Here is a 14,871-nt window from a genome sequence, read left to right as displayed (position 1 = left end):
AAAGCCTATTTATTAATAGCTTAAAATAGCTTCTTTTAATTATTAAATATATCTTTAAGTAAGAAAATATTATTAAAAAAGTTATTATATTATTATATAAGTATTATAATAATATTAATACTAAGAGAATAAAAAATACTTTAATAAATAAAATTAAAATTAATTAAAGCTATTACTATTAAAATAATAATAAATTAAGTTAAATTAATACTATTTATATATTAAATTAAATAAATTAAGTATATATTAATAAAAAAGAGTATATATAGAAGTAAAATTGGTATATATGGCCTATATATATATCTAGATATGCAAAAGTTACGTATTTTATACGCACATCCGGACATGCGGGAAATAGACCTCCTGAGGGCCGTCTGTTTAGAACTTATGTTCCGAGATAAGGTTTGGTGCTGATGTTAACCCTTGTAGCTTTTCTGACCTAAGTACCTACTGTTACTCACATACTGTCGTGCTTGCGGGGTATATATTATTGTTAAGCTCATATCTCTTCTTAGATTGAATGAGCCGCCCTCAATATCTCAACACATCCCCCCATATTAGCTTTTTGCTTTAGAGCCCCAGTAGAATATATGCCCAGGTACCAAGTTGCTCAAAATTTCGTTGCGTAAGCCGATTGACCATACGCTCAGGATAAGGGTTTACGTGTACATTGTGAAACAGGAGTGCAGATAATCTAGACTAGGATTTTGTAACATCTTCAAGCTCATGGAAGTTTGTAGTGAATACTGAAATAAGTATAAACAGTTTATTGCAAATAAGACACAAGACGTTACTATCAACTCATCACGTCGCGATAACCTTTCGTTCTCGCGCTCGACTATAATTCTGGGTTGCGTAGGTTGACGTTCATCTCCCTGGACAACAAAGACGAACATTTCAAGAACTCGAAGGAAATGCAGCACCATCTGAAAGAAAACAAACCACCCCACAATCCACTTTTGAAGGTCTCTATGCGTGCATGCCCGGTCACGGTGTTTCTAGCTCAGTTTTCCTTCGGCCTTTGCTTCTGCAAAAACGTTAGTATATGTTGTTAGACAATGGATTATATCGAAAGCCTACCCTTGACCTGCTCAAAGACCTTGAGCATCTTTCGGCGCGCACCAAGAGCGTTCACACCACGCTCCTCTAGGGCCTTGTCATCCAGCTCAATGAGATCCGTCCATTTCATGTCCTTAAGGTTGTCCGTGTATTTGTGGAGACGAAGGCTTCGCAACCAGCTAGGGATGTCCTGTAGAAGGGTTGGGTCGGTAGGATCTTCCGGAGGCTTCGAGCTACCGCGACGTCCGCGAGGGGACCTTCCACGGTTCATGTCAGAATGGTCCGACAGATAACCCTCATGACCACCCATACCAAGGCTGCCCATGTTGACAGATTGCATGCCAGCGCTCAACAGTGGCGATGATCCATCGTATGCGCTGAGAAAGCCATTGTTTTGCGGTGAGGCGAAAGGGGCCATGTGAGCAAGTCCAGGCTGCATGGCGAGTCCAGGAGAACTAGGACGAGAACGTTGGCCACCCAAACCCAGGGTCTGCTGTGCTTGAAGGGCCATGATCTGTTCCCGGCTGAGTACTTGTCCGTGCTCATTAATCATGACTACATTAGCATTCGGGATACCCATGCTAGGCTGGGGACCAGTAGGTACAGGGTTCTGGCCGTTGCCAGGTTGACCATCATTGGATCTAGCACGACGATACTTTCGTACATCATCAAGCGCGAACCGGTTGTTAACCGTCGACAGGGCCGCAAGCTTCATGGCTGTGGCATTAGCAACCATGTCAGCTTGGTTGCCCCCAGTGGCAGCTGCATTGAAAGTACTTGTCATTGGTGTGTTGACCATGGAAGCCCAGTTACCACTACCAGCGTTGTAGGGTGACAGCAGAGGCAGATCTGCAGGGGTTTTCTCGGGAGCATTGAGCGTTGTTTGCTGGATCGTACTGTTGCTTGACAGTTGGGGGGGACGGGGTGATCGAAGACCACCTGATGGTGTCGGCTGCACGAATTGACCCATTGGCGTCTGGCCCGCTGATGCTTTCGCAGAGCTGTCTCCATTCCCACCACTGTTCCAAGGCGAGGGACCAGAAGGTCCGGCATCACGACTATCCTGAGGCGCACTGATGGAAGGGGCAGCCATGGATGATCGGTGATCTAGAGCGATGCTGTTACGGTTCGATGAAGGTGGGTTTCCGGTCTGCTGGGTGAATTTGGCCTTCTCGGTCGCGATAGCAGCTGCGGCGTCGGGAAACATGGCGCTGATGGTTGTGGGATCGAGTCCGGAGTGTCTCTTGGTCGATGGGGCAATGACGGAGCTGCGCGCCATGGAGTTGCGGGCTGAGTCGACATTCAGTTTGTTCATAGCATCACTAAGACGGTTGGACATGGGATCTGCGGCTGTGTTAGACATGAGGCAAGTTCGTTTTGGTACCTTTCATACCTTTGTCGAAACTAGCAGGAGAGAGAACCCCTGACAGCGGATGGTTCTTGCCCATCTGTTGGAGTACCTGGATGAAGAAGCGAATTTGGACTTGGGTCGTCTGCTGCAGCAAAGCATACAGGGCAGCAGTACGCTCGGCCTCGCTCAGGACACGGAACCATTGCTCGATGGCACTGAGCTCGTCCTTGAAATCCTGATCGAGAGTCGCAGCAGCCATTTCCTCCAGTGTCGTCTCGTACTGATCGATGTCGGCAATCCATTGCTGGGCAATCTTGTCCTGAGAGTCTGACTCGGCATTGTTCGGGCCAAGATTCTGCTGAGCCTGACCGTAGAAGTCTGAAGACGGTCGAATGCGGCTGGACGGGGAAGGGCCAGAGAGGGATGCCATGTCGGCCGAGGCGCGAAGTGAGTGGCCGGATCCAACAGCTCTCGAAGAAGGCGGTCGCAAGGTCGAGGTGTTGTTAGCCTCAGGTGTGCTGTTCCTGTTTCCTATGACGTGGTTTCCAGACATGTTGTGCATTATCGGGGTGGGTTAAAGTATAGTAAGGTTGTAAGGGCAAAGCGCACGGAATATGATGGTGGCAAGCAAAAGGTGACAAGAATCGTCTCTCGACTCCTGCAGTGACCGGCTGACCTCAAAGGAGCTTAGACTTCAAGCAAGGCAAGAAATTTAGAACATTAGGTAGCCAGACGATGAACAGCGCTGCAGAATTGTTAGAGAGCATTCTTAAATTGAGATTGAATGGAGAGATCAGAGATGATCCCATTCCGTCTGATGGGACGGCCTGGAGACGCAACCGCGGGAGGGGTGGGAAGGAGAGTCGAGTCGTACCGAGCATACAAATGATACCGAAGGTATAGTAAGTACCTTGGTGGGTGGGCAAAGAAAGGACGAAGTCTGCTTCCAGGCAGGCCACAGTGATCCTGATTAAATCCCGCCGTTGTATGAAATAACGGACCGTCGTCCTTTAGCGATAAACTCGTCAAAGGACAATGGGATGGTCGTGAGCAAAAGTTAGGATTCGTGTTCCTCTCTTCACAGCGAAGGCCTCAGCCCCTGGGCTTACCCAATTGGGTCCACCCACCGTAAAGGGCCCACAGGCCTATCAGATGGGAAAAAGGCCATTAATCCTTGTCTTTATGATCGGATTTATATCGATAATACACAGTTGCCTGAGGCGCTTGCGAGTTTATGTTTATAAGTGGCAAAAGCGTCGTAGGATGGGGAAGCATGTGGTTACAATGACATGGAATAATTTAATCAAGATGCGGTTGACCAAGTAGTGGCCGTTCGTTGTCTGTAAGCATTTACATACTACTACATGCTGGGTACAAGTGGTTTTCCGAAGTTCCATGCAATCATCTAACAAGCAAATATTGACGTGCTAATCTACCTCGTGCTGATCAGCAACACTTATCATTACGGTGTTAGGGAACCAAGAAATAGTATCGACAAGTCTTTACGCTGTGGCTCTTGTAATAACACAGACTTGTGAGAAAACCAACACCAAATCTTTCTGCCGCGCACCAGTAATACGGAAGACATCACATTGCTCAATCAAATCCAACGAATCACCATGTGTTATGACGCAGGAACAGCACAAATGCGGGCAATACTTCATCAACACATGTACTTGTGGAACGGGGAATTGCAGCTTGGAGTTCAGGCAGTAGTTTTCGGTATTCTACCTCATGTTCCTGGATAGCCAAGCAACATGCTTTACTCGGGACTGTCACAGCATCATTCGCCGAGACGTACGTATCGACATCCACCACCTTTTTTTGGTCGGGCCAATCGTATGGTATTTCCATCGTTCATTTGCGCAGGTTCTATCGTGTGTATGCCGTAACCGAGCAATGCGAATGCTCCAAATTGACGCCTCAATATTCCTTTGCCGAGTGCTTAGACAGTCTCGCGCTTGCCCTCCTTAGCCTCCTTCTGTTTGAGTTGTTAGCCAGCTGTTCAAATTCGTGGTATCGTTTTCAATCGGAGGTGCGGGCGTACCAGAGCCTTCATGTTGCCGTGAAGAGCATGTCGGTGGTTTCGTCGGAACTTGGGGTCGGTACCCTTAAGAGAAGGGTAACGGGAAGTCTTGGGCTTCTTGATTCTACGCGCGAGTTAGCGATCGCCCGTTGTTAATAAATTTCGAGATAAATACCCGTTCCGGTGCGCCTTGCGCGACTGGTTGTGCTGGGAGCTGTTCTTTGACTCTGCGACAATGTCAGTGACCTCTACATCTTATTCTCGTTATTTTCTGAGGCTCCCACGTACTCGCCATTGCTGCTGATTGATTCCCTGTGTCGACGGAGACGGATCACGAAGTTGCGAGGAGAAAGGTAAAATGTGCGTGAGGAAGCCCTAGAGGGGAAGGAGTGCCCAAATGGGCCAGGCCTAATTCGGCAGTATCACGTGGTTAGAGTCCACTTTTCTCGACGATACGTACTGGTAAGGTATCACTCGATCAACTTATGAGGGGCTACGGATACAATGACTGTTTTATTCAAAGCGGCTCAACTTGCATATACCTAGATGTAGGTAATTCACTGCTCAGTGACCCTGCCAATGCAGGGCTGTGTAAGCCGGCTATCAAACAGAGATATTATATGGTAAGGACTGTAGTGCTACACTTTATGAGAATGGGCAGTGTGGAGAGCAACGATTGCATGGCTTCTGTTCATATTTGGTAGAGAAACCCTATAATTCTAGGTACTAGGTAGGTAGGTAGGACTGCCTCAACATGGCTCACAATCATTACTAAGGTCACAGTAAATAATTCAACGCTAATTACTGGAGAAATATGCAAGCAAAAAACACCTACCTATCCGTTTCTATTCCCACATTTGCAAAAAAAAAAAACCTTCCCCTCAAACATTGACCCCGTTGGTCGTGATTACCTAGTCTTCACCAGCTGTTGCCCTAATCTAAGTGCTTGTCACCGGTTTCGCCGCAACGCTGTGAGCTGCTGCTGCTGCTGCTGCTGTGGCAGTCTTCTCGGCAGTACGGCTGAGTTTGCGGAGGTGAATGGATTTGATATATCGAATCAGAAGAATGAACATCAGCTCGACCCTAGGAACGGAAACATGTCAGCAACGGTAACTTCTCTGCGGAAATCAAATCGTCTTACCTCTCCTTTGCTGTCATCAGAATACCCTGGACGAGAAGTCCCTTGAGAATCTGTGGCCCAATGCCTTTGAACAAACCCAGCATGCCCTCATGTTCTATGATGAACTTCATAACTTCAACGAAACTGGTAAAGGGTTTGCCATTACGAGCCGGGGGTGGCTTTGATTGGAGGCCAACCTTGGCCACGATCAAAGGCTGAGTGGCGATGGTCGCAAGTGCTTTAGACATAGCACCCAACACTGCCGTCACGGTTAGTATAGTTATGATAGCAGCTCCAGATTGCAGACTCACAGAATGCCTCGCTTGGTCTCAAACTGGTCTTGCCAGGGAACATTACTTCCTTTAGCCGTTCGTACGCGCCGTAAGTAATGGCAGGGTTCACAACAAGAACCAGACTGGCCTTGAGACCTCGCCAGAGACCCGATACACCATCTGGGCCATCAATAACCTCCCGGGCTGTGGCAATAAGACCCTTGCGGTCAGACTTGCTGGCTGTTTGCTGGCGCGTGGTAACTACTGCGACGGGGATTGTAAAGACCTGGGCAATAGCTCCTGCGATAGCGCCCAAGCTCAGCTCCACGACGGTAGAAGGGTTCGCGCTTCCCTTGCGTGTTTTGAGATACAGAGTTCTGACAATGGTGTACCAGTAGAAGTAGGCGAAGTTGGTTGACGCAACTCCGATCAAAGAACCGCCCATGCCAGCGTAAAGACCTTTCATGCCATCATCGGCAACAATTCGCGTGATGGCATCCCATGTCGAGGTGTAGTGTGGTTCGTCAGTCGGGGAAGGGCCTTTGCTAGGATCTGGTTTAATTTGAACCTGGAGACGAGTCTTGACTCTTTATTTGTTTTGTTTAGCATGCGCAACTACCGAGCAGGGAATACGAGATAAGTTCAGAAGACGATGACTTACATGTCAAGAGGATAGACCAGCGCGTTGGCCAGGACAGCGCCTGTAGCGCCAGCCACTGCGCGACCCCAAGGGGAAATCTCAGGCTTCGATTGCGCAGCCATAATGTGATGATTGTCAAGTTCTTGAAGAGCAAGGAAAGACAGACTATGGCCAAGATCTGACTATGCTGTTGTCTTGTCGCAAGGTCGGACGTGACCTTTACATGAGCCCGAACAGGGCATCATACCGTTATCAAAAGATTGAACGGGCCTGCGACCGGTTCAGGGCCGAGGTTCGAGTCCACCGGTCTCGGCAGATTCCCTGAATCCCCGCCTGTGATTTGACTCGGGGGACACGGCACCTACCTCGGTTAGTCTCAGTTTACCTACCCGGAACTCCAAATACTACCTCCTATTTACTTTATCTACCTATTATTACATAGTTGGCTGTCTCTGCACGTGGAAAGGTCCATTATGACGTTTATCAAATGGTTGCAATATTACATTAAGCATTTCAATATGCATAGTATATATAGAAGTGGAAACAACCCATGTTTTCCTCATCTCCATGCGGCTGCTGTCTTTGTCTAACTTGACCATTCTCACACTGGCGATTGCTTTTTAGAGAGGTTTCCCATTCAGCATATCAAGTAACAGCTATAATTACCTAGTTCAGTCTTCCAAGCTGGAAAAATACTGTTCAATGGACATATCACAAGTAATTAGCCAGTGTTGATACTCTATCCTACTCTCTGTACCTGACTCGATTCATCATCAACCTTGATTTGAGAGATCATACAAGTGGAGAATGCGACAGACGTAGCACTGCCATCATTTCAGCCCCCACCGCGGGGTTAGTGAACATGAGTGTTTGGTTGTCAACTCAACAGACGGATGAGAATTAAACTTACCTTGAATTAAGAGGTCATGTTACAGTAGAACGGCGATGGAGAAGAGAGCTCAGGCAAGTCAATTCATTTACACCATATTCTGCCGTCATTAGTTGTGTCTCCTCTGTATTGAGACGGCCTCATATGACTTCATCGATTGATTTCACTAACCCTATACCGTAGGCCACTGAGTCTCTTATTCGAACATCGAGTGGCCAAGCGGCCCTCGATTACACTGTACAGGCCGCTGAGTTGTATATGAGAGCTGCTGGAGAAGCTCATACCAAGAAGGACGCCACTCGTTTGCGGCAGAAATGTCAACAACTCATTGCTGAGGCAGAAAAGCTCAAGGCCCATCTCACACAAACGCCCAATGTCCTGCTACGAACCTCACGCCTTCATGGCAACCTCTTTCCTCCGTGGTCAAACGAACCTTCAAGCAAGGACTTTGAACTTCCTCCAGGCGAGGGACCTTTCACGTAAGACGAAATGCTCACACTGATATCGAATCAATCGCTGACTTTGGCACAGCGACAATGCTACTTTTACATTGTCACCTAGGCAGGATGCTACCTTTGGTGGGTGGAAGCGGCCACGAGACCTTCATCCAGATCTCGACCCGGATGATGATGCTTTGATGAACTCCAGCCGAGGCTGTGATCTTGTTCAGGACGTGACAACCGATTGTTCAGTCGTCGCCAGCCTATGCGCTGCCATGCGCATCTTGACCGGTCGACACTCGGTAAAATCTTCACCCGGCCTAATCTTGTCTAGTTTATTAACATAAATGATCAGGTTCTATCGTCCATTTTGTACCCGTTCGATAAAGCAAGAGGGATACCCAAAGTTTCTGCTTCAGGCAGATACGTGCTGAAACTGTACTTCAACGGATGCTTTCGCCGTGTCGTCATCGATGAGCGGCTTCCTTCGTCTATCACTGACCGCACTCTCTACGTCGTTGACCGACTGAACCCTCAGCTGATCTGGCCGGCACTTCTAGAGAAAGCCTACCTCAAAGTAAGGGGTGGTTATGACTTTCCAGGGAGTAATTCTGGCACAGACTTGTGGGTACTCACCGGCTGGATCCCTGAACAGATATTTCTTCAAAGGTGAGCGCTCATATTTGTTATTGGAGTCAAACAATCTCAAGTCCCTTTTACCCCCCTGTTTCGCCATAATCCTACAACTTGGACTCACCTTTCAATTGCTTGTATAGGGAGGATCTGGACATCAACGAACTGTGGACACGGATAAAGAATGGTCATGATTCCGAGAATGTTGTCGTCACACTGGGCACTGGAAGAATCTCAGATGAAGAAGAGGACCTTGTTGGTTTAATTGGCGAACACGACTATGCTATCATGGACCTCGAGGTTGTAGATGGCAGCCGAACGTTGCTGGTCAAGAATCCTTGGTGTGATGGTCCAGTCTGGAAAGGAGGTATTTCAAAACTTTCTGAGACTGAGTTGGCACCACAAACAACAGACGCTAGAAACAGAGTCGCACCCACCGTTGCTGGCTCATTTTGGATGACTCTCGAAGATGTCCTCCAGCACTTTGAGTCCATGTATCTCAACTGGAACCCATCGCTCTTCCCCCACCGGCAGGACCACCACTTCACCTGGCATATACCAACTCCAGAGCTATCTTTATCCTTGGTACGAAATCCGCAATACTCGCTGCAGTCACCCACCGGTGGACCTGTCTGGATCCTCGTAAGCAGGCACTTTGTAGATGCCGAGCTCGAAATCTCTCGCAACAGGAATGACACAATGGCAGCCGTCTCAGGGCAGCTTGGGTACATGAGCATCCTTATATTTGACAACAATGGCTATAGGGTGCAAGTCAGCGATGGCGATCTTTACCGTGGACCTTATGTCGATTCGCCACAAACCCTTGCACGGTTTGACATGAGCCCAAACAAACGATATACCGTTGTTATTGACCAGCACGAGTTTCCGCTGCCGGACTACACCTTGACCCTCTCCTTTCTGTCGCAAGGCCAACTTGCAGTCAAGGAGGCCGAAGATGAAATGACGCTCGTGAAAGAAATCACTGGATCGTGGACCAGAAGGTCTGCAGGGGGTAGCGCAGCCTGTACAACATACACTCTTAACCCGCAGTACAAATTGTCGCTTGCTCAAGCAGGCCCTCTTTCCATATTAATTTCAACCAGTATGCAGGATGTCCACGTGCACATTGACTTAGTCTGGTCTCAGGGCAAGCGAGTTCAGACGCTCAAGGTTCGCGATCTAGCAGGTTCATCTGGAGAATATCGGAGAGGCTGCGCAGTGGCAAACATCCCACACGTCGATGCTGGAGTGTACACTCTGGTATGCTCGACCTTTGAAGCAGGACAGCTTGCCGAATTTTTCCTTCGCATCTCATCCATGACAGATGTGACTATACAGCCCGTCCCCGCTGATGCTGCGGGAAGATTGCGCAAGACACTCACCCCCTTTAAACTTTCGGATGGAGCAGAAGTCCGACGGGCACAGATTTCAGCGTCTTGGTTAACTCGGATCAGCATCACTGCGCGAAGCGTCTGCAGCCCCGGCCTGGATCCCAGCAACCGGTCCTCATCCACTCTCATGGTCCGAGTTTCAGTGGCTCATGGTTGGGACCCAGAGCGAACCACGATCGCAACATCAGGTGATGGCGAGTACGAGGAGCTCAAAACTATTGTACGAACCCCGGAGTTGGACATGGAGCCTGCAAGGATACAACGTGAAGGTATGTGGTTGGTGGTTGAGAGCATGGGCATATCTCAACTGGGAGAGTGCATTGAAATAGAAATCCACAGTGACGGACCCGTCAATGTTGGGTCTTGGGCACTCTTATAGACAGCTCGCAAATGCCCCAGTTCACACGAGGAAGCCAACACACGTATATACTCGTTGAAATACAAAGACGCGAAAGTGACAAGACGATGATAAGGGTATCATGTGCTGCATATCAAGAATTGAACATAATAAACGCTATCGCTAGCCAACGCCATTCCTGCATGAATGGTACACTCCCGTAGGAGAGAAAATATAAAGATGACAAACGAAATTGACCCAACCGTGGGTATCCAAAATCCTGAACGCCTATTCTGTTCTCGCTCAGCCTCACGCTGCTGGACCAAAAGCTTTTGGGAACAGATGTGAGACTCAAAGGAGCCCCCCTTCCCCCCCACCTATCACTCGGTAGGCACTTGTTCAAATAACTCCATAATAAAGGTTGCGCCTCATAGCGTTGTCGTAAAATCGTTCCTCATCCATCGACAACCAAAACCGAGAATAAGTTACTAGTCGTGCTGAAAATGCTCATGAGGGTGGTCCGCGTCTTCTCCGACCACGATTGGGTCCGTCTGGTCGTTGAGCTAGTACGTCTCGTAGTTGTGGATCGTCCTTGTCTTTATCTGGGTGATGAACACGAACGTGTCTATGGATACCATAGTCAATATTGAAGCTCAGAGTTCTCCGGAGATACAATAAAATCCCTACTTGGACTTGCAAGGTAACATACCGTTGTAAATTATCCGGTCGTGGATATTTATGTTCCCTATCAGGGCAATAAGGGCACACATATCCTGGAGAGTCATGAACCAAGCCATGTCTTATCATTTCATTCTTGCGTTTAAAACCCTTGCCTCCTTCACTTCTTGGACACCCCTTTACCGGACAATAATGCGGCCGCGCTGACGAATGCACATTCATATGGGAATTAAGGAGATACTGAGTCTGAAATGCCGCAGCATTGCATCCCGGAACTGTGCATGTATAGGAGCCAGACATATGCTGTGGATGTGTGATACCATCGATACTCATGCGATCTGTGATCGAGGTAGAAGTGGCAGGCGTAGAAACAGAATGATCGGTGTTCGGAGTCTCGCCAGCATTACTACTACTGTATTCTGTTGGGGCACGAGGATGAGTGCCATTTGTTGTATAGTAGTGAATACTCGCACTTGGAGCAGAATGAGGAGAAAGTGTTCTGTAACCTTCGGGTGGTGAACAAGGTGAAGACGAGAGGTTGCTTACACTGAAGCGATGCCCAATGTTTCCAGCCGGCGAGGCAGGGAAAGTCGAGGATGGCCCTGAAGGAACACGCCCGAGTTCCTGTTCAGACAAATGTTCGGGCGCCAGATCTCTGATCTCTCCAAAAGTGGAACGCAGAGATGGAAGAGACTGTGAGGGCAGCGCCTCCTTGGATTCGCCGACTGGCGCACGAACTCCATGTAGTGGTGGCAAGGGTCCGCTGGGTGAATGGATTAGTGGTGATGTGACTCTGTTGGTGGAAACATATCGCGATGTAGGTAGGCTAGTAACTGGAGGGTCGTCATGAATTGAAAGCTGACCGGTTGGTATCGATATGTCAGGTATCGTTTTGGGCACCGTGGCTACGAGGGTGGATGGCGCCGTAGCTATTGAAGCAGCTTTTAATGCGCCTGCGGCGAGGTGCTGAAGCGACGGCTCGCTCATGACATTCCCATTTACGGGCCTATCTTGAGCTTCTTCGTCAGGCGATTCTTCATCGCATGGAAGACTTTCGCGACCGGCTGCGCGAGCGATTTCAGGGTCACGTCCATTGTCGAGATAAGCGACTAAGACGGCGTCCCCAGAAGTTGGACGAACCTTGTGGCGATTAGACTTGCCGCGACCGCCGATACAGGAAGCACTAAGACTGACTTGAGTTGCAGGTATGTCTGGAGGAGGACTTGGAGACGGCTCTAGCTTGGGACGAAGCGGGGCCATGAGGGGACTCCCTCGAGGAACCACATCATCTGGATCGTATGTGTCGACAATGAAACCAAGATGAGGTTGTGGTGGTGGGTGCTGCTGTTGCTGCGTAGCTGTGGTCATCGTTGTCGCGTTGACGGCGGTTGCTCAACTCGCCATGGCCCCCCGTGAGGTTGAAGCGTCCCGGGCCTTTTCTTGATCGTTCGCTGATCACGCGCTGGTGTGAATATTTGTGATAAAACTTGGAAAAAATAATCCGCGCTACCAAAGACAAGTTTGAACAGACGGAGTATGCGAAAGAGGTACCGGTCGGATTGGGGTTGAGCCAGGCACGGAGTATATACGCGCGACTCCAAATAGACAATCTGCCAACAATATTTCGTATACTAATGCTTGCTTCTCGATATGAAGCTTCGAATGGCCATCCAAGGCGGCGACAAGAATGGTTAAGATCTCTACACTGTATTCATCCAGGTAAGGGACAATATTGAGAATGGCCGTGAGCACAGGTCGGGTGCGCAAGTGCGTTGAACTTTGAGTCTTGAAGCTGAATGCGAAAGAGCGTGCCTATATATGGCCCGTGGAAATACCGCGTTACTTGGAGGGATTTTGACTTTGTTGCTTTTGGTAGTCGTTCAAACGAGGTAGTGTGTGCGCGATATCAGAGAGAAGAAGCGGAGATGATGTTCAGTCGTCGTTTGTGTCAAGGGTGTGACCAGTAAGACCGAATGAGAAGGATGGTATTGTAGCAAGAGGTACCTTTTGATTGGCAAGGTTACCTTGAGGTCGGAGCTGAGGCGTAGATGTACAGCAGACAGCAGTTGGTGGTATTCGGAGTAGGAAGAGTGCGGATGGGATGCGGAACATGAAGTGAATCGAAAAATCGTGGGGGAGTGGATAGATTTGAAATGAGAACGGTATGGATTCTTGGCTGGCCCTACCTACCTATCTTTCTACTTTCCTACTATACCTACCTAACTACTGGGACTGGGACTGGGCAGGAGGCAGGCATCGAACGGATGGATGGTAGGTAGGATGTACCTGCCGTGCATTTCTACTGCACTGTTCCTTCCTACCGAGTATCCAGTGGGAATATGCCTCCACTTGTTGACACCAGGTTACGGGGATCCAGGCAGTAGGGACACAGAATCAGAAAATGGTAGGTACCTCTGTGCCTACCATGGAAAAATTGGCAGAGTACCTTGTGTACAGTGCCAGTGACTACGCCACGGGTCGATACTTGAATTAGGAAATGGGGGGGAGAGGGAAACCCAGGGACTCGCGGGGCTGGGGTCCTGGGAGGGTTAGAAGGATTCTGAGATGCCCGTCAACATGGACCATGGCCATGGACCATAAGAGCAATGGGCCATGGGGAAAGGTGGAAACAAAGATGGGGATGGGGTAAAAAGCAACTTGGTGGTAAATATTCGGCCCTTGTTGACCAGGTACGCTAGCAGGTTGAACATATCCGTAGGCACTAGGTAGGTATCTGTTACATGTGGTAGGCCGACAGATAACCAGGGGCCCCAGATGGGGCTCTGCTGTTCTTCTTTTGCGTTGCGAGCTACATATTAACATTGGTACTGTATGTACGTACATACGTAGGTAAGTTTAGTAGGTAATATTAAGTGAGTTGTCTGTTCGTGGCCTATTGAGTGGTGTGTGGTAATTACCGTGTATTTGAAAGTGGAAATGTAGTCATCTTATTTCCATCAGGGGTGCATACTTTGTAGAGTCTTTCTGTGTATGATTCTCTTCCGAATTATGCGCTCAATAGTTTCGATGATTCAGTGACAGCAAAATGCGGTCGGTATCTGGAGACTGTGTTCTGTCCCTGATAGCGCAGGCGGCTGACCTTGTGCGCCATTAGGTTAATTCAAGCACAGTAGTGTGTTTCTAGCGAGATCTTTCTCCGCGCTTGGCCGACATGGATAAAAAGTTGGGTTGTGTGACAATGCACCTAACTGACTGACCCTTGATATGTAATGGATTGTGATTGTGGATTGGACGCCGCTCGGTGCCATGGAACGAGCCTCACTCTGTACAGACAGACCTTTGTATTCCTAGGTAGATTTTGATATGAAATTACCTGGACTCGGAAACAAGTGTAAATACTGTAGATACTACTGTAAATAACAATTGACTATACCTACAAGCATGAAGCGTGCTTGTTTCTCAGAGCAGGGCAGGACAATTTCTACTGACTTGTGAACCCCAGGATGCCCGGGATGCACCCACCGAGGCCTCCCCTTCCCCTCTTCAATTCTCCACTGGGTCACCCGTCTACCTAAGCTTCAACATCCACTGCCGTATCGACATGTGTGTGGTGCATCAGCGCCAGTCCAAGTGGGCAATTTATTTTGCGCATTGCTAACTTATCTGCCCGTCATTTGTTCCTGTCTTCTGGCAAGATCAGTGGTTACGAAGTACGTTGTCGTCTTTCTGCCTCTTGTCTAGTTGAGTTGATGGGGAAAGACAAGATACTAAACCTGGCAAAACAGAACCCTGACATTTCTGTCTGCTGTTGGTGCTGTATTTAGGCGGTGATGATCTCTGCCGAGCCAAAAAGAGCCGCCTCGTCTGACACCTGCCCGACAAATCTCGCGCACTCAACCACAACGGACTGTCCCGTCACGGTATTTTCAATTTAACTGGCTGACCCCAGAGCCAAGCCCCGCCTAGGACGAGGGGAAGTGGATAGAGGTAGTGGATAAGCTCAAAAAGAGCCCCTTGTGGGGTATTTCTTCACGGTGTGATCATCATATCGCTATACTGTCCGAATACCGACCA

The 14,871-nt window shown here is 48.7% G+C and overlaps 5 protein-coding genes across 5 annotated transcripts; 1 reads left to right on the top strand and 4 right to left on the bottom strand.

The window, feature by feature from the left end:
• Positions 1-998: 998 nt before the first annotated feature.
• On the bottom strand, positions 999-2,963 carry VTS1 (Flap-structured DNA-binding and RNA-binding protein; the record flags this gene model as incomplete). The annotated part of the gene is made up of 3 exons (XM_044852746.1): positions 999-1,027; positions 1,081-2,403; positions 2,453-2,963. 3 exons carry the CDS (start codon positions 2,961-2,963, stop codon positions 999-1,001), a joined length of 1,863 nt encoding a protein of 620 aa, XP_044705416.1.
• A 1,392-nt stretch (positions 2,964-4,355) lies between these two features.
• On the bottom strand, positions 4,356-4,731 carry RPL29 (60S ribosomal protein L29; the record flags this gene model as incomplete). Its single annotated transcript, XM_044852745.1, has 4 exons — positions 4,356-4,391; positions 4,458-4,560; positions 4,612-4,663; positions 4,725-4,731. The coding sequence occupies 4 exons, from the start codon at positions 4,729-4,731 to the stop codon at positions 4,356-4,358; spliced, it is 198 nt and encodes a 65-aa protein (XP_044705415.1).
• A 643-nt stretch (positions 4,732-5,374) lies between these two features.
• On the bottom strand, positions 5,375-6,590 carry FPOAC1_008299 (uncharacterized protein; the record flags this gene model as incomplete). The annotated part of the gene is made up of 4 exons (XM_044852744.1): positions 5,375-5,519; positions 5,578-5,815; positions 5,868-6,415; positions 6,490-6,590. The coding sequence occupies 4 exons, from the start codon at positions 6,588-6,590 to the stop codon at positions 5,375-5,377; spliced, it is 1,032 nt and encodes a 343-aa protein (XP_044705414.1).
• Positions 6,591-6,652: 62 nt separating this feature from the next.
• Positions 6,653-10,200, top strand: FPOAC1_008298 (uncharacterized protein; the record flags this gene model as incomplete). The annotated part of the gene is made up of 5 exons (XM_044852743.1): positions 6,653-6,760; positions 7,541-7,836; positions 7,889-8,099; positions 8,153-8,466; positions 8,574-10,200. The coding sequence occupies 5 exons, from the start codon at positions 6,653-6,655 to the stop codon at positions 10,198-10,200; spliced, it is 2,556 nt and encodes an 851-aa protein (XP_044705413.1).
• Positions 10,201-11,245: 1,045 nt separating this feature from the next.
• FPOAC1_008297 (uncharacterized protein) lies at positions 11,246-12,204 on the bottom strand (the record flags this gene model as incomplete). Its single annotated transcript, XM_044852742.1, has 3 exons — positions 11,246-11,255; positions 11,310-11,335; positions 11,383-12,204. The coding sequence occupies 3 exons, from the start codon at positions 12,202-12,204 to the stop codon at positions 11,246-11,248; spliced, it is 858 nt and encodes a 285-aa protein (XP_044705412.1).
• Between the last annotated feature and the right edge of the window lie 2,667 nt (positions 12,205-14,871).

Source organism: Fusarium poae, chromosome 3, assembly GCF_019609905.1.
Source record: "Fusarium poae strain DAOMC 252244 chromosome 3, whole genome shotgun sequence".
NCBI lineage: Eukaryota > Fungi > Ascomycota > Sordariomycetes > Hypocreales > Nectriaceae > Fusarium > Fusarium poae.
The sequence above is the reverse complement of the archived record's forward strand: the minus strand, read 5'-3'. Positions and strand labels throughout refer to the sequence as shown.